The sequence below is a fragment of the Lactuca saligna genome, chromosome 6 (genome assembly GCF_052625555.1).
Source record: "Lactuca saligna cultivar CGN05327 chromosome 6, ASM5262555v1, whole genome shotgun sequence".
Classification (NCBI taxonomy): Eukaryota; Viridiplantae; Streptophyta; class Magnoliopsida; order Asterales; family Asteraceae; genus Lactuca; species Lactuca saligna.
Genome location: NC_136422.1, coordinates 161,953,290 through 161,975,134, shown reverse-complemented (window position 1 = coordinate 161,975,134; position 21,845 = coordinate 161,953,290). Strand labels below are relative to the sequence as shown.

The 21,845-nt window shown below is 34.7% G+C and overlaps 2 protein-coding genes and 1 long non-coding RNA gene across 3 annotated transcripts; 2 read left to right on the top strand and 1 right to left on the bottom strand.

Annotated features, from left to right (window-relative positions):
* The first annotated feature begins 6,313 nt into the window (after nt 1-6,313).
* Nucleotides 6,314-6,953, top strand: LOC145003084 (uncharacterized). The gene is made up of 2 exons (XM_078962233.1): nt 6,314-6,661; nt 6,771-6,953. Exons 1-2 carry the CDS (start codon nt 6,314-6,316, stop codon nt 6,951-6,953), a joined length of 531 nt encoding a protein of 176 aa, XP_078818359.1.
* Nucleotides 6,954-12,194: 5,241 nt separating this feature from the next.
* LOC145001953 (uncharacterized) lies at nt 12,195-12,645 on the bottom strand. Its single transcript, XR_013661758.1, has 2 exons — nt 12,612-12,645; nt 12,195-12,251 (listed from the first exon to the last, which is right to left on the bottom strand). It is a non-coding gene; the product is annotated as an uncharacterized LOC145001953 (long non-coding RNA).
* Nucleotides 12,646-15,926: 3,281 nt separating this feature from the next.
* On the top strand, nt 15,927-16,840 carry LOC145000652 (ATP synthase delta chain, chloroplastic-like). The gene has a single exon (XM_078959914.1). The coding sequence runs from the start codon at nt 15,999-16,001 to the stop codon at nt 16,755-16,757; it is 759 nt and encodes a 252-aa protein (XP_078816040.1). The 5' UTR covers nt 15,927-15,998; the 3' UTR covers nt 16,758-16,840.
* The last annotated feature ends 5,005 nt before the right edge of the window (nt 16,841-21,845 follow it).

The following is a 21,845-nucleotide window of genomic DNA, read 5'->3' as shown; positions in this document are numbered from 1 at the left end:
ATTGCAATATCCACATTAATAACTGATCATTCTCTAGGTTGATTCTTCTAAGGTAACATTCTAAGAAATTATCAACATGAGCTACGGAAACAAAAAAGCAAGAACGATCGAAATGAGCTCGAATACGGAACTCGTTAAGGAACAAATACTTTTAACTATTGATTTATGTAATTGGACGTAACTAACTAGGTTTACAACGAAACCTAGAAATCGATCACTGATCCAATTTGAGTCCTTTTCGGCCTAAACGATTTCGATCACCAGGAGGCACTTTCTTTGAACCTTAATCGAATGTGTAAGATAGGTGGGAAGTGGTGACATACAACGATCATCCCTCGTTTACAAAGAAAGGAAACTTGAAAGAATGACATAAGATAAATGTAAGATAATTCTTTCTAGCCTTAACTAAAAGCGGGGGAGGTAATGCTAACTCGATCTTCCACTCTTATAATTTAGGAGATTGCCATCATCACTACTGGTACTTGACCCCGTTGGCTCGAGATTGCTTGATTTCCCCTCCCCAACACCAACTAACAAGTGTTGATCAATAGAGATATAAGTGCATCCAAAAAAGAAGTTCACATCCCGATCACTTTCATTCATGTAAGGAGTCTCATGTAAAGAGTCTTGAATCACTTTGTACTCATCTCCATAAATTCCTTGGCATCATATGAGCATTACCTACCATCTCCATGATTTCCTTGGCATCATATGACCATTACTTGTTTGCCTTGAACTATTGCACCTACACATACCTTTCCTTCACGTCCTCTCTTTCCTTTAGTATGGTACTAAAACAAAAAAGTGGATGCCCAGATGAAAAAAGAAAGAGGTCATTGTTCTTCCCAACTGTTCCAATAAACGTGCCTACACCCCATCCTGTTTGGAGAACGATATGATTGATCGGAAGTACTTATGAGACCCTACAACGAACTAAGGGCTTGATCTATGGTGTCGGCTTTTGTTTAATCTTTTGTAAAAATAAAATAAAATAACAAGCAACGAAGAAAATAAGACAGTATGTTGTTGCACTAACTCGCTAGCTCAGAACCTATTTCATTCCTATCCAAATAGACCACTTCGGCAATAGGATTCCACACTTTCAATACAAGATTGAATTCCCTAACTCTCCAACTTGATATACACCAGCTCAGCCTTCACTTCTTGAAGCTTCCTCTACCCACATCTTTATGTTCCTGCAACACTTCCATATAGAGAAAAATAGGATTACCATGTTCCATCAATAACACCTAACCTATGTCGATGATCCCTCACTGCACACTTTAGATATAATGAAAACCTTTAGTTTAGTAACCATAACAAATATGAAGCAAGACCTACTCCCTCCCATCCCAAGAATAACTGAGGGACTTAACCCAACACCTTACCAAACGAGCTAGCGACAACATGTCACAGTAAAAAATTTATATTTATGGACATGTACTAAGCTTACATCATTTATTTTACATTTCATCTTTACCATTGAGATTTATTATGGATTTTATTATGTTGATATATTTTTACTTACTAATTTCATGTTTGTAGTTATTATGTAAGCATGCATTTCAGGTAATGGACCTAGGGACAAGAGGAAGGGGAACGAAAATCTTAGTTAGGGATGTAGCTATATATTAGTCAAAACATATTGGAGACTTATGTGAGTTTTGTTGGACTTGGTGTTTAATCCCATAATTATAATTGATATAAACTTGAATTGATAGTAGCACATTTCTTTTGGGTTGCCCTCAAACCTAGTAATTGAATATGATAACTTTTAAAGAGAGAGAGAGAGAGAGAGAGAGAGAGAGACTGATTAATTAACTTATTATATGATTGATAAATTCATTAGAAATTAAAATTAATTATTTTTTAATATATTATGAGAATAATATATTAGAAATAGTAATATTTAATTAATAATTAATCAAAAATTAATTAGAATTAATTTTGGGATGAATGAAATTAATTAAAAGTATAGGGGTTAAAGTGTAATTTTCCAATAGTTAAGCAAGAGGCATTTTAGAATCTTCCTAGAAGCCTTGGATGGTTTTTATAAGGTTTTATAATTTAAAGTTATCCTTGGATGATAATTAGGAAACTAGATAATTACAAATTTAAGATAATATTATTATATTGGTTTTGGGCTTATCTAGGGTTTCCAAATTGCACTATATAAGGACCCCTATACCTCCAACGTTCGGCCATGACTTCTATAGAAGGGTTAGGCCGAAATTCTTACCTCTCTCATTTCTCTCTCTCTCTCTCTCTCTCTTTCTCTTTCTCTCTCTCTTCAAGTTCATTGGTTGATAGGGTTTGAGTGTGAACCATTAGAGACACGACACTTATGGTTCTAGCTTCCAAAATCAAAGAAGAAAGGATTCTTGATTGTTTACTACAACAATAAAAAAAGGTATCTAACTTCTATCTTGTTTGTCAAAATTAAAAAATACCTAGGGTTCATAGGTTTCTTGTTGATCAATAGAATATTACTTCAATAGTGTTATGCCATAGATCTTTAGGTTGCATATACCCTTAAGTATTAAGGATTTATCCGTGTTAATACATGTAAAACTCATCAGTGGTATCAGAGCCTGGTTGTCTAACAATTGAATGTATATTGCTTGAACCTAAACAAATCAAAATTTTCAGTTAAACTGATCTCACGACGTGTACACATATAAATTCGAAATTCTGTTTTCTACCAGACTATCCTCACGATGTAAGAGTCTATGCTCACGACGTGAGCACAGTGAATTTCAAATTTTCGGATTTGCTTGCCTAATTTGATTTATATAGTTGTTATTTGGTAATTATCTCTTATTAAATCTGCCAAATCTGATTTTTGATCACATTAGATAATTAAATAAAACCCTAAATGTTATGAAATACTCTTAGACAAGATAATGATTAATTATAAGAGATTTTCCTTATATCTCTTATTATTAATTTTATTAAAATATTTATTAAAAGATAATTAATAAATCCATAAAATGGTTCAAATTTAATTAAATAAAAGTTTAATTTATTAAAAGATTAAACCTTGCAATTTTAAAATGTTTTAAAATACACCTTATATTATGTATAAGTTAAATATATATTATATGTATAATAATAGTTAGTCAAATCGCTAGTATGTCTTATTCACGAAACCATGCTATAAAGAGGGTATAAGGAAGCGACATATTAAATGACCATTGAATATGTGTCCACTCTCACCCACAACTCTCCTGTGTGGTGGAGGGTCGTTAGTCGAACAGATTTGATAGGATATAATATCATTAATAAGTATAATGACATAAAGTAACAAATCTATTTTTAAAATCTCTCCCATAGTTACTTTTAGGAAATATGTGAAATGTATGCTAATCCATGAAAACACACACCATACTTTATATGTCGTTAGTGGAGTGTGTGTGGTTAACCGAAATACTAATATGGACTATAAAGTGATATGGTGGACATGTCGAAAAATTATCGTTGTTGATAGAGTGTGTGTGGTTAACCGGCACATCAATGAGAGATGATAAATGACATTAAGGTTGTCAAGCAGGTTCGCATGGTTATTTACATCTCGTTTGTGATCATCGACATCCCAGTCACAAAAGTGAGAGCATAATCCAAGATTAAACATGTCATTAATTAGACTCAATGAATCTCAAAAGATCTAAGAGTTTCATAAGATTAAAATTGGTAAAAGCCTTACCTATCTAAGATAGATTTGAATTTTATTACGACACCCCTCTTCAAAGTTTAAATAGAAAATATGGATCATAGCCTTAATTTAAAATTTATGGGTTAATAGTTAATGATTAAAATCAACTAACTTGAATTCTATTTTCTCCTATTATAGATGTCAAGTCAAGACAACAATGATCTTCCTTATTCTTTTGGAAATGGTTTTTCTCTTTCTTCTGAAGATGATCTTCCACTTTCTAATCAAGGTGAAATTTTTTTCTCTTCTTCGAGAAATGGTGGAACTGGACACCATGCTTCTTCAACTCTTCCACATCCTCCTCCAGTGACTCTCCCCATGTTACATTTTCCTCGAATTGAAAGACACGAAACTACTCAAGCCCTATTGGCATGTAGACATCAAGATGAAAATTTTTTATGTGCGCATGTTCTAGAAATGAAATCGTACATTGGCAAATTGGATAGAATGGGTGTCATTTTCCCAAGGAAGCAAACCATTGATTTGGTTATTCTTTCACTTTCTAAGTCATATGGTCAGTTCATTAAGAACTTTCATATGAGGAATATTGACATGAACCTAACTAAAATAAATTATTTGTTAATATATTATGAGAATAATATATTAATTTGAAATAGTAATATTTAATCACAAGTTAATTGGAATTAATTTTGGGATTAAATTGAATTATAAAAATGCAATGGTTGTTTGGCAATTTATTGATAGCTGAGGAAAGAGGCTTTAAAACCTCCCTAGAAGAGGTTGGATGAGAACTTCTAGGAAGGCCCTAGAATTTTCATCCAATGGCTCTTGGATGGGGATTCTTGGGCTGCTTGGTCCTTAAGCTAAGGGATTTGGGTTTCCTCATAAAACCCTAGCTTTGGCTCTAAGCTACCCTATCTATATAAAAAGCCTTACCCCTTCACATTTTCATCCATCTGAAACCCTAGAGGAAAAACCAAAAATTCTCAATCCTCCTCCCCTCTCTCCTCTCTCATCATCTTGCTAGTGTTGGGTGTGAACCATTAGAGACACGATAGTTGTGGTGCTTGCTCTCTAAGCTTCAACAACACTAAGGATATACATTGTTATTACTATATAACAATCAAGGTATGTTTTCTTAACCCTATATTAGTAATTTCAGAATTATACTAGTAGTATTAGGGTTTTCCATTTGATGTTTACGAGTTGTATGTTCAATTAGAGAAAACATAGATCCAAGAATTAGGGTTGCATACACACATAGGTTTTTATTTTTTATGCTCAAAACCGATCATATGGATGTGTGCATTCAGTTGAAACTATCTCCTTTCTAAATATAGATGTTGGAAGTTATGTGGATTTAATGTACTATGCAACATTTTACAGAACACTTACAAGTATCCAATGCATGAGATGAATGGTAGCAATATTTGGCCATCAATTGGCTTTATACAGCCTTTACCACCATTTAGTGAACAATGCCAAGTAGACCTAAAGTGAATAGAAGAAAGGATCCAAGTGAAAGCGGTGTAAGACACACCGTGTCAAAGGTTGGTATTTTTTTTGGTGTAGTGTGTGCAAGAAAGTAGGACATAACAAGGTAACATGTCCTTAAGTTCAAAAGCCAACAAAACTCAAGGTAAAGAAAAGGAACATAACAAATATTAAAGATGGGGAAGGAAGTAGTTGTAACATCCCTATTCTAGCACGTATCACAATATTGTCCGTTTTGGGCTCCCGACGCAAAAACTTCTCAGGGGGCCACCCATCCTTGAATTGCTCTCGCCCGGGCACGCTTAACTGTATAGTTCTTTTGGGATCTGCTCCCTCACGGATTTTAAACGCATTGTGTTAGGGAATCTGTCCTCACCCCTTATAAGGAATGTTTAGTTCTCCTTCCCAACCGATGTGGTATTAGGTGCAACCCACCTTCACCCCCCCCCCCCCCCCCATTATAGGGTTCGACGTCCTCGTCGAACACATCAACCCGTGCCCCAGCTCTGATACCATTTGTAACATCCCCTATGACACGTATCACAATATTGTCCGCTTTGGGCTCCCTGCTCAAAAACTTCCTAGGGAGTCACCCATCCCTAGATTGCTCTCGCCTGAGCACGCTTAACTGTAGAGTTCTTATGGGATCTACTGCCGTCACGGCTTTAAAACGAGTTGTGTCAAGGAAGGTATCTACACCCCTTATAAGGAAATGTTTCGTTCTCCTTCCAAGTCGATGTAGGATCAGGTGCAGCCTACCTTGATCTGGCGACTCATCCTTTTGTTCATCATTGATCTGATCATTTTCAGTCTAGTTTTGTTTTACTTAATGACCTTCTTGTACTTAATGAGGTAATCGCTTGGATCAAGAAAGAAAAAAGGAAAGAGTTTACATTTAAGGTCGATTTCGAGAAGGCACTTGATAGCCTTAGCTGGGAGTATTTAGACTCTGTGCTGCAACAAATGGAGTTTGGGACTAAATTCCGAAGGTGGATCCTAGTGTGCCTCTCTTCTGCAAGAGTTTCAATGCTCATAAATGGAGCTGCAACAACATAATTTGGCATGGAGCGAGGGGTTAGACAAGGGGACCCCCTATCTCCATTTATATTTATTATTGCAGCAGAGGGACTTCACTTGGCGATGGAAATGGCAAAAGAAAAGGGTCTATTTCAGGGCATTAAAGTCCCTCGCGATGGTCCAGTTATATCACACCTCCAATGTGCAGATGATGTGATTTTTATGGGCTCTTGGTCAATTGAGAATGCAAAGAACTTGATCAGAATCCTGAGATGCTTTGAACTATCATTAGGACTCAAGATGAACATGTCGAAAAGCAAAATATTCGGTTTTGGGGTCCAAAGTTGCGAATTGAATTTGGTGGCTCAAAGCTTTAACTATTCTGTTGGTTCACTCCTTTTTATCTATCTTGGACTCATAGTGGGGGCATCTATGGCAAGATCTACACATTGGAATCCAATTGTAGAAAATTTTCAGGTGAAGTTATCAAAGTGGAAAGCAAACACTTTGTCGTTTGGTGGCCGACTAACACTATGCAAACCTTTTTTAAGAAGTCTTAGTTTTTTTCTATTTCTCTTTATTCAAGGCTCCGTCTAAAGTTATTAAGAGTGTTGAGAAAACTAGAATGAGATTCTTCTGGGGAGGAGATATGGCTTTGAAAAAGAAGGTATCGATTGCATGGGAAAAAACCATTGCAGCTAAAGACAAAGGATGTTTGGGGAATGGCAGTCTAAAGGCACAAAATATAGCTTTAATGGGAAAGTGGTGATGGAGATTTAAGAATTCAAACAATAGTATGTGGGTTGAGGTGATTAAGTCAATTTATGGTCCAGATGGTGGTTTCCTTGGATCCTTGGTTGCAAAGAGAAGGAGCGGGTGCTGGGGATCAATAGCTAACATCCCTAAAGACATGGAAAAAGAAAACGTGCTCTTCCTAGAACATTTCAAGCTAGTAGCCAATAATGGCGGTTCAACTAGATGGGGTTGGTCTCTAGATCCATCTGGTATTTACACTGTTTCCTTTCTCAGGAGTTTTATAGATAACTCAATCCTTCCGCAAAGTGATGGCAAATGGGCTTGGAATCCTTTAGTCCCTGGAAACTTAATATTCTATACTGGCGGATATGCCATGGGAAACTTCCAACCATGGCTAACTTATTTAAATTTGGTATCAGCCAATCTAGTGTATGCAGGTGCTGTAACGATGCTCCAGAAACTAAAGATCATATTTTAGTGGAATGTACAACCTCAAAAGGTGTTTGGCAACATGTAGGCAAATGGTGGCGGTTATTGGACTGCACTTTCAACTCAGCCGATGATCTATTAAATCACAAATCAAATTTGCAAGGGCATCAGAGATTATCTATAATTCATGAAGCTATAATGTTGGTGTATGTATGGGTAATATGGAATCACCGAAACCAAATAGTTCATGCTCCAAGTCCAGGTTCAAAAACTCATTCGGTGCTGGCTTTCGAAGTGAAATCTCTGGCTTATTTATGGATCAATGCACGTAATCGGAAGGGACACACATTTAGTTGGTTTAAGTGGTGCTGTGACCAAATTCTAGAATGCTATTGCAGGTTTAAGTAGCATGTTCTTCGTTGCTGTTTTTTGTTTTGTGTTATCCACTGCATACTCTCTTATGGTATTTTGTATTTCTAGCCTCTAGCTAGTCTTTTTTTTTTTTTTTTTTGTTAATGTCAGCTTGCCGTTCAGAAAAAAAAAGCAATAGAATATTTGTCATAAACCATAGTTGAAGGGACTAGGGATACTAATTTACGTGACAAAATAATTTCGTCACTTAATTGTCGCCAAAGGATTTTTCTTTGCCAACATTATAAAACACGGTTTAGAACTTTAGTTGTTATCACACACTTTGTGGTGCGGTCTACGGTTTATTCCATATTTTTAAAAGTAATTTTTTTAAAATTGAACATATATATACACACAACAAAAAAAAAAACAACCTTTAGCGGCGACAAAAATCGTCGCAATTGATCACGTTTGGTCGCTAAAGGTATTAGCGACGACATCGACATGTCATCGCTAAAGGGTCACCGCAACTGCTTCGTAGCTAATAGGCGGTTGTTGTCTCTAATATCATCGTCTCTAATATATGTCGTCCCTAATACACAATTGTCGTCACAAATAACGTCGTCTTTATTAATATTCCGACTACCGGCCGAAGTTTTTCCGGCAAACCTCCACGGAGGTATGGGTCGTATCGTAGTCGTCCCTAAAGGCGTCGCTGCAAATGTTTTTTTTTTTTTTAGAAAAAACATATTTTTTATAATATTAATTTATATATATTATAAAATACAGTTTTGATATAAATACATAAATAAATACATACCACATTATATAAAAACATCAAACATACCATATTCCCTAAAATCTTTAATAAATCTCAAACAAACATCTAATATATATATCATACATAAACTATCTTCAAAATCTAAAATAACATCATCTATATCATAAAACAAGAAATACTAGTTGTCTTCGTCTTCCCCATCGTCCTTCTCATCATTGTTTTCCTCATTGACTTGGTTTTTAAACGAGCGAATAATGTTTCCAATGGTCGTCACAAATGCTGGGTTTTGAAGAAAAGCATTCACATCGACATCCTACAATTAAGTCACAAGCACATTGAGTCATTAAAAATTCAACAAACTATCAAACCATCAAAGCACCAAATCAAATAAGTCTTTAACAATTTAACAAACTACTGAACTACCAAAAATCACTACAAATACATTAAGTTCTTAACAATATAACAAAGCTACCAAATTCTTTAAGAATTTAACAAGTATCTGTATTTGTTGTGGTGTTTATGACTGTGACTATCATTGGGATGAAGCAGTTGTACCCGCAGCTGAAGAAGGTTTAGGCTCAATGCCTCTCACATGCCCCTTTCGTGTACCCAACACCTTCTCAAATATTGCGATTAAATCAATGTTGTATGGATCACCACCAGAGTCGGCTATGTGATGAGTCTGTAGATCAACCTAGCAACCAAGGCATTCTGTATTTCACAAAGATTGTTAATATACGATAAAACTAAAACAAAAAAAAAACAACAATTTACTTCATTTTTAAGTAATAATAACGTATATATTGGTCTTCAACCAAAGGATCAACAAATTTGCATTTTTTATTCGCGTGCGCACGATGAAATGCTGTAAATCTATTCAAATTCTGTTTAACATTAAAAATATGTTATAGTTGAATAAACATTAAAAAAAATATGTTATAACTGAATAAGCATTATCGTAACTTACTTTCTTAAAACAAGCACTACCGTAGCTGCAAGTCCCTCCACGATTCTTAACTAGTTGCTTCTTCCGATATTCTTTGTTTCCAGCGGATCGTTTTTGATGTTTTTCTGTTAAGAAGTGGTCAATAGCAGCATTCCAACGTTGCAGATCCATACCCGTAGGGGCTTGAGCCCTTGCTACCTCCACATTCCCCTGCAAAATAAAGGAAACGATTTTTTGCCAGATTTTTGCAACCTCTATACAACGCACATATCCGATTGTTCAGCGACGCCCAATAAGTTGTAGCCATGTGATCATTTGTAATCGCTCCAAAATCATATATATATATATATATATATATATATATATATATATATATATATATATATATATATATATATATATATATATATATATATATATAAAAGAGAGAGAACACATTTTTCCATACATACACAAACATATACATTTTTTTAATACATTCAAACATAAATATATACATTTTACATATGCATTCATATGTTTCATTTAATTTGACATATCAAAATATTCATATTTTACATAACCAAATATATACATTTCGTATATATTATCAACACACACAAAAAAAAGGAAAAAAAAAAAGGAAAAAAACCTGGTTCGCCGGAAAATTGAGAGCACCACCGGAGTTTACTTAAAATCACAAAAAAAAAAATGAAATAATGGTTAAATAAATGTCAGAAAACAATAGAAGGATAAAAGAGAAGATCAAAATGCATCTTACCGGAGAACTCAAAATTCGCCCGAAATGGTCGGAATTTGCAAGAAATTAACGGAAAATGAAAGCCTAGAAAGAGTGGTGGTTTGGGTTGGTGAAGAACACTGGAAAATACGGAAAAATTCACAAGAAAACGTTGGTGGCCGGAGTTTGCGAGAGGAGTTGTGGTAGGCACAAAATGAGTTGTCTAGGGCGAAGGGGTAGCCAAAAGGACGCGACACCTTTAGTGGCGACGCCCTACCAATTGCGGCGACAAGTTGGAGGGCAAAACACGCGGCATTCTCTAGTGCCTAGTAGCCGTCCGATCTAAAAACAACCGGAGGGTCACGATCAAATTCACGTGGATCGCTATCAATCGCGGTGACCTGTCGTCGCTACTACTTTCCACTAGATGAAACCCTAACCGATGGATCTCTATAGCTTCCAACCGTCACGATTAAATGGCGTGTGGTCAGAGAGGATCGACGGTGGAACTCCTTTAGCGACGACAGCTGTAGCGACGACATTACCTAATGTCACCGCCTAAGTAGTTATCGCGGTCTAAATTTCAATAGCGTCCACATGCCGCTATTTGAAATAGCGGTTATCGCGGTGGTATAGCAGTGATATAGCGGTTTTTCAATATTATGTATAATTTATATTATATATTTATATAAAATTTATATATTATACTATATAGAATCAATATTATAAAAAATCATATAAAAACATAACCTAATTTATATATAATATTCTAATAAAGTAATATGGAAACTAAAAAGTGTCAAAATGTCATTGCATCTCAAGTCGTTCGTGGTTTCTAATTACTGAAATATAAGAGAAAGAGAACTTGTCTTTTGTTGCTTTGTTGTTTGTAATTAATTATATTTATTATTTGGACTTATTAAGAAAAAAAGTGTAGTGTAGTAGTTAAAAAAAATAAAGGTTTTAATTTAAAAAAAAACACACAATTGTCAAAATACCCAAATATGTATGAAATTGTAAAAGCGAGTGTAGCGTCGCTATAGCGCTGATGAGGTTCACGGTAAATAGCGGTCAATAGCACCGCTAATAGCATCACTACTATTTGTATATACTATTTCAAAATAGCGGTTTAGTAACACCGCAAAACGCTATAGCACCGCTATAGCACCGCTATAACGCGCTATTGATAGCATAGGTCGCCGCTAAAGCCTACTGTCGTCGCTAAAGTTGTCGTCCCTAAAAGTTTTATTTCTTGATAACTGAATTTACTTATTATATAAATAATGGCTTTTGTATCGTAACATTTTTTTTATTACAGAAACATATATAATACTTATTATATAAATAATGGCTTTTGTATCGTAACATTTTTTTTATTACAGAAACATATATAAGAACATGAAAGAATAATTAATAATTGAAGTGCAAGCATGATACAAAATAAATTTTGTAAAATAAAAACAAAATATAATTCAAATAAGATTCTGAATTCTTACACCAATATTCAAATAAACCAAAGTCACAAGAACATACAATACCCTAGCAAAAATTAACATGAAAAAAAAAAAAACGGCTGATAAAACTACGATCATGAAAGATCATATCTACAAAACTCAATATTAATTTAGATTCCCGAAATATTCAACTTCAGCAACTAAGTTACCACTACAAATTTCCCTTCATGAGCCACATTATACCATAAGTTCAATTTGATATACCCATGCATGATCAATAGATACATATCAATTCGATGGAACATGATAGTATCTGCCTCTACAAGTACACCTGTAGACAACAGGACATGATTCAGGCATGGAGCACTTGAAACTTATCATCACTCTCCTACATGGAAAACATGGCCCACATGCATGTGAGCAATCTGGTATGCTTGATCCTGTTGGGTATAAATCCATTCCAAGTTCTACGTTTTTTCCTTCCTACAAAATATCATATACATGCACGTCGTATGAATATTCTTCAAAATGGGATATACAAACATTTATCACTTAAATATGTGGAATTGATCAAACCTTGGGATGCTTATGATTTTGGGATTCACCATAACCACCTTTCACTTTGTAAGTAACTAAAACAAAAGGTAGAAAGCCAATTAATTAGTGATGAAAATTCAAATGATGTCAAAGAAATTAATTGAAAAAACATCAATTATCTATTTATTATGTATATATTTTGGATTTTTAACAAACGTTCAAAGACTAAACATATATAAAACCACTTGTTGCATATAAACGTTACTTGAATCGGAGTCTACAAGTTACAATATGTTATAAGAGCGTACATATAGATGAAATAAAAGAGTTATTAAGGCTTTCTTTTTGAAGAATTACGTAAGGTACGTAAAGTGAGGCAAAATGGAAGAGATAATAAAGCTTCTTTTCTTAACATTTAATAATGCAAAGAAAGTAAATGAAGACTGTAGCCTTACAATGATGAGGATGGAGGCTTTCACCGAGGTCAAGTGCCAAGAAAACTATACTGACAAGAAGCAATATGTGAGGATATATGTTCCTCATTTTGGAAAGTCTTGAGCTTTCTTTAAGGCTTTTACAAAACAAGATTTTACAGAGAGATTTGAAAGGTCAAATGGTCAGAGAGAGATACGCACATAAAGATATGGAGGGTAGGAGAATAACCAAGTGAAATTAATAGTTGCGTATATTTATATATGCAACAAGTGAAATTAATAAGTGCTTATATTTAATGTAAGGATAACATTTGATGCACTTCACATGATTCTTGGACACACCCTCTTTTGAGTTTTACGCCTTCAAGAGTTGCCAAAATTTGAAACTAAGCCATGCATGGTCAAAATTTTGAATTTTAAAACCATGCATATGCGTGGGAATTGGGAAATGACAATTTTGCCATTGTACGTTGGGCCCTTGGATTTGAATGGGTACACGTGGACGAATCACGAATGGATCTTCTTTGACGTTTTTAGTCTGTAGCGAATACATTTCTTTCTACATACAAATTGAGAAGATTGGTTTGTTAGATATCAAAATTGTCTTATGATAAAAAAAAAACAAAACAAAAACTAATTAGTTCCCTGTATTTTATAAGTAACGTTAATGTAAGTAAAATACTTTTTACTATTATATTCGCACAAAAAAATCATAATGATAAACGATTGTACTCTACAACGAATTTAAACCAGTTATCAACAATTCCAAATGTCTACGACACATCAATACAAGATTCAGTTGTTGAATGAAACCGAAGGTTTCAATTCCATGAAGGTGATTTTAGGCTAGTAAATGTACAACATTTAATGCAAATGGTACAGACATAACATTTAAGAGTTAAGAGCTAATAAATGGTGAAGTTCACGGGGACTGACAGGAGATGAATATCTTGAAGAGATGAAGGGGTAAAGCGTAAATTTAAGGATGTCTGACATAAACGTGAATATGGTCAGAGTCTTTACTCTTTACTTCGGTATTTCCACAATGGGTAAATGAAAATCCGCGAATCCATTTTAGGTAGTATGCTGTGATGACTTGTAACTTATGTTTCAAATAATTGTACCTACCAAATATTTAAGCCTTGTATGTCAGTTGGATCTTCTTGTTTTCTTGTTGTAATGAATTGTATTATACTATAACTAAATGAATGAAATAACTAATATTATAGTCGCAGTTTTAATTCTGGTTCTTAGTTTTTAGATGTTAGCCCCAAGGGTGTATTTCGAATATGGAATCGGGTTCAAAACATTATCTTGTAAGGGTTTGATTCTTCTTTATGAATAAAGTTTCCTCGATGAAAGGGGTATATCATATATATGATAGAGCCAATTTGAAATTGCTAATCTCCCAAGTCCCAATAATTTATAAGGAATGAAAGAGACTTTGGAGCAATTTTCTGATCGTTTTATTCCAATGTAACAACATACACAAAATAAACGGGCTGGATCAGTCCATAAATCTTGCAGCTTTGTTATCTCTCTTTTGGGATGGACATCATTGGTAACTTTTGGGCTAGTTTGAATTGGGCCCGGTGACATGGGTTGTTATTTATGGTATGGTAGGTGAACGTTTTCTAGACGGATGAAAGAGGGATTGGAGCATATTCTTTAGAGTTTTGAAGGGTTATTTTTAAGAACTTTTGAAGGATTGAAAACTTGAGAACTTGTGGATTTAATTCTTGGTACATTTTATTTCTCATTTATGATTATGTGTGGCTAATTTATTCTTTATCAATATTGGGTAAAAAGTCCATGAACATCTTGCTATATTTTGAAAGGTTTATGAGTATCTTGTTCACATCCATGAATGCAATCTTTGTTTCAACTTTTCTTGTGTTTTTAACTATGAGTTTTAATAATTGAATGGTTATGGTGATTTGTCTTCTAGATTACTTAATTGGTTTTCAAAACAAATTAGTAACAAATGATTTAGGTAGATGCTTATAATCTCATTTTAAATCATAATGATAAGATTGTATTCTCCAAAGTATAAGTGTAAGCATTTGGGCTCCTTTTGGATTTGATGATTCTTAAACCATATGCTTATTTGATCATGACTTTGATTAAGAATGATTGTTAAGAGGTTCTCTAATTACTGGACTATTTATGAAAAATCTAGGTGATTCAAACTTTTGAATTACTATAGCTAGGTTGGAATGAATTAAAAATATTGCACCATTAACCATCATGATAAATTAACAGTTGATCTTGTAATAATATCTCAATATTGATTACCTCTCCGATGTTGATTCATTTCATATTGATTTTACTAATTTTACAATTTTTTTATGAATAAGTTAGAACTTAACCAAACAAATCTCCTTTTCATTTTAAAGTTGATTGTTGTGAATGGATTGCATAAATAAAAACTAAACCAATCTATATGGATTCAATCCCTTATTACTAATATATATTATTTGTGATAGATTATTTGGCGATGTTTGTGGTCTTTGCGTATTTGTTATCGTGAAAGAGGGCTTCAAGATTCTTTCATACATCATACATAACAAGAAATGTCATTCTTTCCAAGATAATCTAGAGGAGGGATCGTATAATTGTTATGTAAATCTACAATTTCACTATAGAGTCAATTAGGTTCTATTCGATGTCATCAGATTATGTTGGGGTTTTCCGTTTCATTCAATTAGGTTCCAGTTAGTTTGAAATAACTCATGCTATGCATCATAGTTACAATGATCTCGGTCTCGAATGATGGGGATATTCGGATCTGTATTAATAATTTCATAGGGTTTTTCTGCGTTTTTTTTTTTGGTATTAAAAATGATGAATCAACAAAACACAGAAGAAATGTGAGAGGATGATCGACGATGATAACGGGTAGGGTCGACGACTAGGGTTAGAAAGAAAGGATAAAAACTATAAAACTTTGACATCATATACTTGATAATTTCCCATAAATATTTCATCTCATCATTTAAACACATATAAATAGGATTACATCAATACATTGGGCAGTCGGGCAATAGACCAATTAGTCCAAGATACATAGGGCCGGATAATTAATACTAAACAAGATTTACAAATGGAATAATGGAATATTGGAACGAACCTTTAAAATACAATTCTAATCCCCTCGCCAAATACTTTTCTGAACTAATACAAGACTGCCACGTGTCACCTCGTTATCTTCTACAGATAAGATCCAATCGTCCACCTTGTTCACAGAAATTTTAATCCCATTCCTCACCGTTGATCACTCCCCATTCCTGATCTCAACCGCCCGTTTCCATCCAAAATCCTCTTACATCAAATTTCATTCGTTTCCTTTTTATCTGAACCTTCCCCTGCCCCTCTCAAATTCCATCTCCTCTCTAACCGCCGGTAAAAATGGCAACAGCCGCCGCAGCACTTCAACAAGCTCCGGTCACATTCCAGTCCCGGACTCCAGTCTCAACTCGTGTAAGTTCTGTCAAGCCAGTAAAGTTCTCCTTTTCAGGCGGATTAAGACTCCCAAAGCTATCTATCAAACTAACTGGGAAACCACGGCGCAGCGGAGGCGGCGGTGCCTCCGGAGCTAAGATGGCCGATTCCGCCGCAGGAAGTTACGCCGCAGCACTGTTGGAGGTTGCAGTCGCAAATGGAACACTAGAGCAGACTGTCAAAGACGTCGAATTGGTCGATCAACTCTTCTCAGAAGACAGCTTACTCAGTTACTTCGTGAGCCCAATCGTAAGCCTCGAAGACAAACGAGCATTGCTCGATGATATCACAGCGTCAGGTAAACTCCAAGTACACGTCTGCAATTTCATCAACATCTTAGTCGAGAGTAAGCGGATCGATATGATCAAGGAGATCGTGAAGGAGTTCGAGCTGGCTTACAACAGGTTAACAAACACAGAGTTGGCCGTGGTATCATCGGTGGTGAAGCTCGAGGAACAGCACATGGCGCAGATCGCGAAACAAGTGCAGAAACTCACCGGAGCAAAGAACGTGAGGTTGAAGACAGTGATTGATGAGTCATTGGTTGCTGGATTCACAATCAGGTATGGGAATTCTGGATCCAAATTGATTGATATGAGTGTGAAGAAACAATTGGAAGAAATTGCTGCAGAGCTTGAGATCGGCGACATTTCACTTGCTGTATGATTGGATTTTAATTTCATCATTCTTCGTATAATAATTTGCTTTTCACAAACATATGAATATATATATATTTTTTTTTGGGAGAATTGTAATCATGCTTTTTTCAGGAGATAATTAAATTACAATAACTCTAATATAATTTTGCCATAAACGAGGTGAAGAAAACCATAATGTCGATTTTGAAATAGAAGTGTTTAGTTATTCCGAATTTACTTGTATATGTGTTCCTTTATGTAGTTACCAAGTAATATAAGAGTTCTAAAGTGTTTAAACACAAGCATGACCTTCATTGAAGTTTTACTTAAAGAGAAAAGGGAAAATGATACAAATATCCTACAAACTTTCTAGGATTTACCTGTTGAGTCCCTAAAGTTTTTTTTTCGGGCTTATAGCCAGGTCATTGACCTTTTAGACCAAAAAAGCTCACATTGTGCCTCAATAAAGCCAAAAAAAATTAGTTCCGGGATGAATACGAATTGAGTGTGAATCGGTTTAGAAAAACATGAGAGTTTTTTTTGGTACAATTTGATTCCCGAACTTATTTTTTAGCTTTATAGGGGCACAATGTGAGGGTTTTTTTTTTTTTTTTTTTGTCTAAAAGGTCACTGAACCGAATATTACAGATTGACAGGGACTAAAAAAGCAAGTAATATCCTACTTTAGGGATCCATAAAACCCGAAAAAAAAAAAAAAAAAAAAAAAAAACTTTATGGACTCTACAGGTAAACCCTAGAAAGTTCGTAGGGTATTTATGTTATTTTCCCAAAAGAAAATGCTGCGGTCATTTTGGACAGTTATAAAACGAAAAGGATAATAATTTGATAGGGTGAAAAACTATGTTCTTGATTTTATGTGGAAAGGGTTAGGAGATGAGGATGGGTTAATTTGATGATTTTTTGGGTTTTATTTGAGTGAATTGACGGGGGGAATACAAAAATCGTTCATAGGAGATAAGAGTGTATGTGTGGATGAATGCGGCGAGAGGGGTGTGGATGGAAGACAGAGATAGTATTCGTTATTATTCATTGATGTTGATACAAGCATACAACCAAGTACAATATCATTTCATCTATTTTATGCCTGTCCATTTTTATTTTAGTGTACATAGCTAGGTTTCATGTCGTACGATATTGTAACACCCAAAAAAATAAAGGGTTATATGTTTTACTTTTACCCTTATTTTAAATTGGACAAAATTCTGCATTAATTACCTCTGGCAACCACCATTAGCCATCACGAGCACCAAATCAAACAAAAGTTAAACCAACCACAAACCTATAATCATAAGAAATCATATTGAAAGTCAAAATCAAACCAGACCAAACATGGTGAATTAAGAAAATCAAAACCAAACATGATTAAATCAAAATAAGGTCCAATGAAATCATGAGCAAACAAAACTTAAAACTTGTAACATCCAAAAAATATGGTCCCAAAAATTTCATTTAATAATAGATATAATAGTATTTTCCAATATCACCCAAACATTCAAATAAAAATCAATGTACCAATTGCTATAAAATCAGAGTAAAACATCATAAGCGGAATCTCAATGGTATATGCGATTCAATCATCTCAAGTTCTTCCCTTTGTAACCAGAAGTACCTGAAACATAAACTAAAAACCTTAAACACAAAGCTTAGTGAGTTCACCAAACTACCACATACCATATATAACATACAATAATGAGATACGGGCCCCGCCCACACTCGGATAGCAATGAGATACGGGCCTCGCCCACACTCGAATAGTAATGAGATACGAGCCCTGCCCACACTCACATAATGGGCCCCGCCCAATAAACATACATATACAAGTGCATACAAGTATTACACACACAGCAAGTATAATAATATAACAAACGAGGGTCGACCTTGATGCCTTAGACCCGCTAACTAGTGAGTAAACTCACCTCGAAGAGCTGAATCTCACAAAAGGAAATATCTAACTGTTGTCCAAACGACTCCCAAGCTATTAGAGCAAAATAACATCCAATCAAAATCCAATAGTCTATCTTAGGATAAAATGACCATTTTACCCTTGGCTTAATTTGGCTAATGACTAGGGCCCAAAATCATAACATAAAGTTCCATCACTAGATAATCTTCCAAAGCCCACCAATAGCCCACTTATGGCCCAATTTTCCAAATTAGGCTCAAATTCCTCTAACGGGCTTTACCCTAAAGCCCAAACATAAACATAACAAAAAAACATGATGTATTATGGTCCACTAAAGCCTAAAGCAACAAAGTCCAAGAAAATGGCCCAAAAGAAGCCCACTATTGATCGAACGTTGGGCGTTCCCTTGTAGAATGCTTGATGTTCATCAACAGTCAACAAATCGCGGGCTCCAGGCTGAACGTTGGGCACCTCGACCCAACGTAGGGTGTTCACACCCAGAAGCCCAAAAGTGCTTATTAAGCACTTAATGCCTAAAGCCACACGACCATAAACTAGATCCACATCCTAAAGATCATCTATAACTATAAAGTCACTGACTTGGTGACTTTGCATGCCCCAAAAGGTCCAACCTTCAAGGTATAGCATCCTACTTCCATAAAAAGGGCTTAATCTCATGCATGGGCCTTTTACAACTATAAAGATGCAAACTTTCTGAATCTAAAACATCATAAACCCCAAGAGAAACAACTCAAAGCTTCTGGAGTGATCATAACTTCAAGATCTCAACCATTGGACCAAAAAGGGACCAAAATCCATAAAAACTTAGATCTAAGCTTCTAGTGAGCATTGTTTGAGCTTTATACCTTAGTTGTGTTGGAAATAGACCAAAGAACCAAGATCTAGAAGCTCCAACTTGAACCATCACCTTGCACCAAGCTTCTCTTCCTTGAATGAGCTTAAAACATACACCAAAACACACACAATGAGCTCACAACACACAAGGAGGCTCTATGGTTTCGAGATTTATGGCTTGAGGCTATGGAGGCTGGAAGTGAGACCAACACCTGGGACTTAAGGTGTTTAAATAGATCTTAAACCCTAAAAATTAAGGTTTGAGCTCTACGCATGAATGCCCTGTGTTCCCCAAGGGAACGCCTCGCGTTCGACGTCCGCCTCCAAAACTCCAATCTAGGCAAGAATGGTCCCTCATTCCCCACAAACTTGCAAAACAAGGCTAAAAAGCAGTGACTTAATATATAAGGGACCAAAAAATGAATACTGCTTGGATCGAGCGTTACAAAACTAGAATCAGATTTAAAAATCTAATATAGGAACTGACCAACAATCGATGATGACAAAACTGAAATTAAACGTGAAGTTTCTAAAATGATCATTGATTTTAAAAAAATGATTTCATAAAATCATTCTATAATCATTCTGGAGAATACACCAATTTATTAAACCAATAGCGGTGGTACTTTGTCGGAGAGATAAAGTTGTAGGTTCATCAAAGAACACACAGACGGCAAGCTTCACTATGGTTCAATGAACTAGATGTAACAACCCAAATTTTACCACGAAAAATTTCATTTAATTTAAATAACACAATGACATAAAACCGTGAATCTCATATTAGTTTAAGACACCATCCATTACACTATATAGATTATCAGAGTCTGTCCATAAACATATTAATGAAAAAGAGATAGATAGAGTGCACGTCGCGCCATCACGCCTTGCCCTTGCCTTTTGGCTCCGATGTACCTGAAACAATTCAACAACCTGTAAGTGAAATGCTTAGTGAGTTCCCCAGAGCATACCACACACTACACATACACATATCCAAGTAACATATCACATACACCATGCATACATAGAACCAACAAGAATACCATGGGCTACCCCACATGGACTTTACCTAGGACTGCCATGGGCTACCCTACATGGTCTTACATCCAATGCCATGGGCTACCCCACATGGTCTTTACCTAGGACTATCATGGGCTACCCCACATGGTCTTACATCCAATGCCACGGGCTCCCCCAGGGTCTTCATGCAAAACATACGATCACATTACATATAAAACACAACATATACTACCTTTTTGGCCTATTATTAGGAGTGTGCATATTAACTGGAAAACTGAACAAAAACCAAATTAACCAAAAAAACCAAAATAACCGAATAACTATTTTAAAAAGTGGTGTGGTTTCTATTTTTGATTGACCAAATACATATGATTCGGTTATGATTTTCATCCAAAACCGAACCACTAAAAACCAAACTGAACCAATAATATTAATAAATATTTATAATGCAATATAATATTAAATATATGATATGTAATTATATTTAAAATTGAAAATCTAAAAAGTAATTATTGGAAGTAAAATCAATATCAACCAATACACATGACTGCCATAATGCATTAATCTTTTATAATGGTTATGGTTTGATTTAATTAAAACCGAACCAAACCGTCTCATACATTTCTGACTATTACTACCCAAAAATTAAAATAATAATGGATATAATTAATAATAATTTTTACTATCTGAAAATCAGTTTTTATTGGTTTGAATACCTATTTCTAAACATTTTTTTTCAAACTGGTTTCATGTGTAACATCTATAAACCGATCTAAACCAACGGTTAGATTTTACACCGAACCAATTTATCCAAGCTGTTTTTATTTTCAGAACGATTTTGATTTTCAAGCCGGTTTTAGAACATAAAGCAGCTTTTTGGCCTACTACTACCCAACCGATGAGCAAACTTTGTTTACGTTAAGTGGGCTAAATTTTTATTTTCTATACTTCAAGCCATCAATGGGTACTTGACCCAAGTAGCATATAGAAATGAATAAGACAGTAGTCTAGAATTTTGCTTGGTAAGTGGAGTGACTTGTGGGCTTTGAACTTTTGATTAGCATTCTTTTATATATATATATATATATATATATATATATATATATATATATATATATATATATATATATATATATATATATATATATATATATATATATATATATATATATATATATATATATATATATATATATATATATATAGGGAAATCTCCAGAAAAGTCTTAAAATTTTAGTCCAATTTATGAAAAAATCCCAAACTAATTTTTGTTTACAGAAAAGCACAGAATACCGGCTAAAACTTCGAAAAAACCCTTTT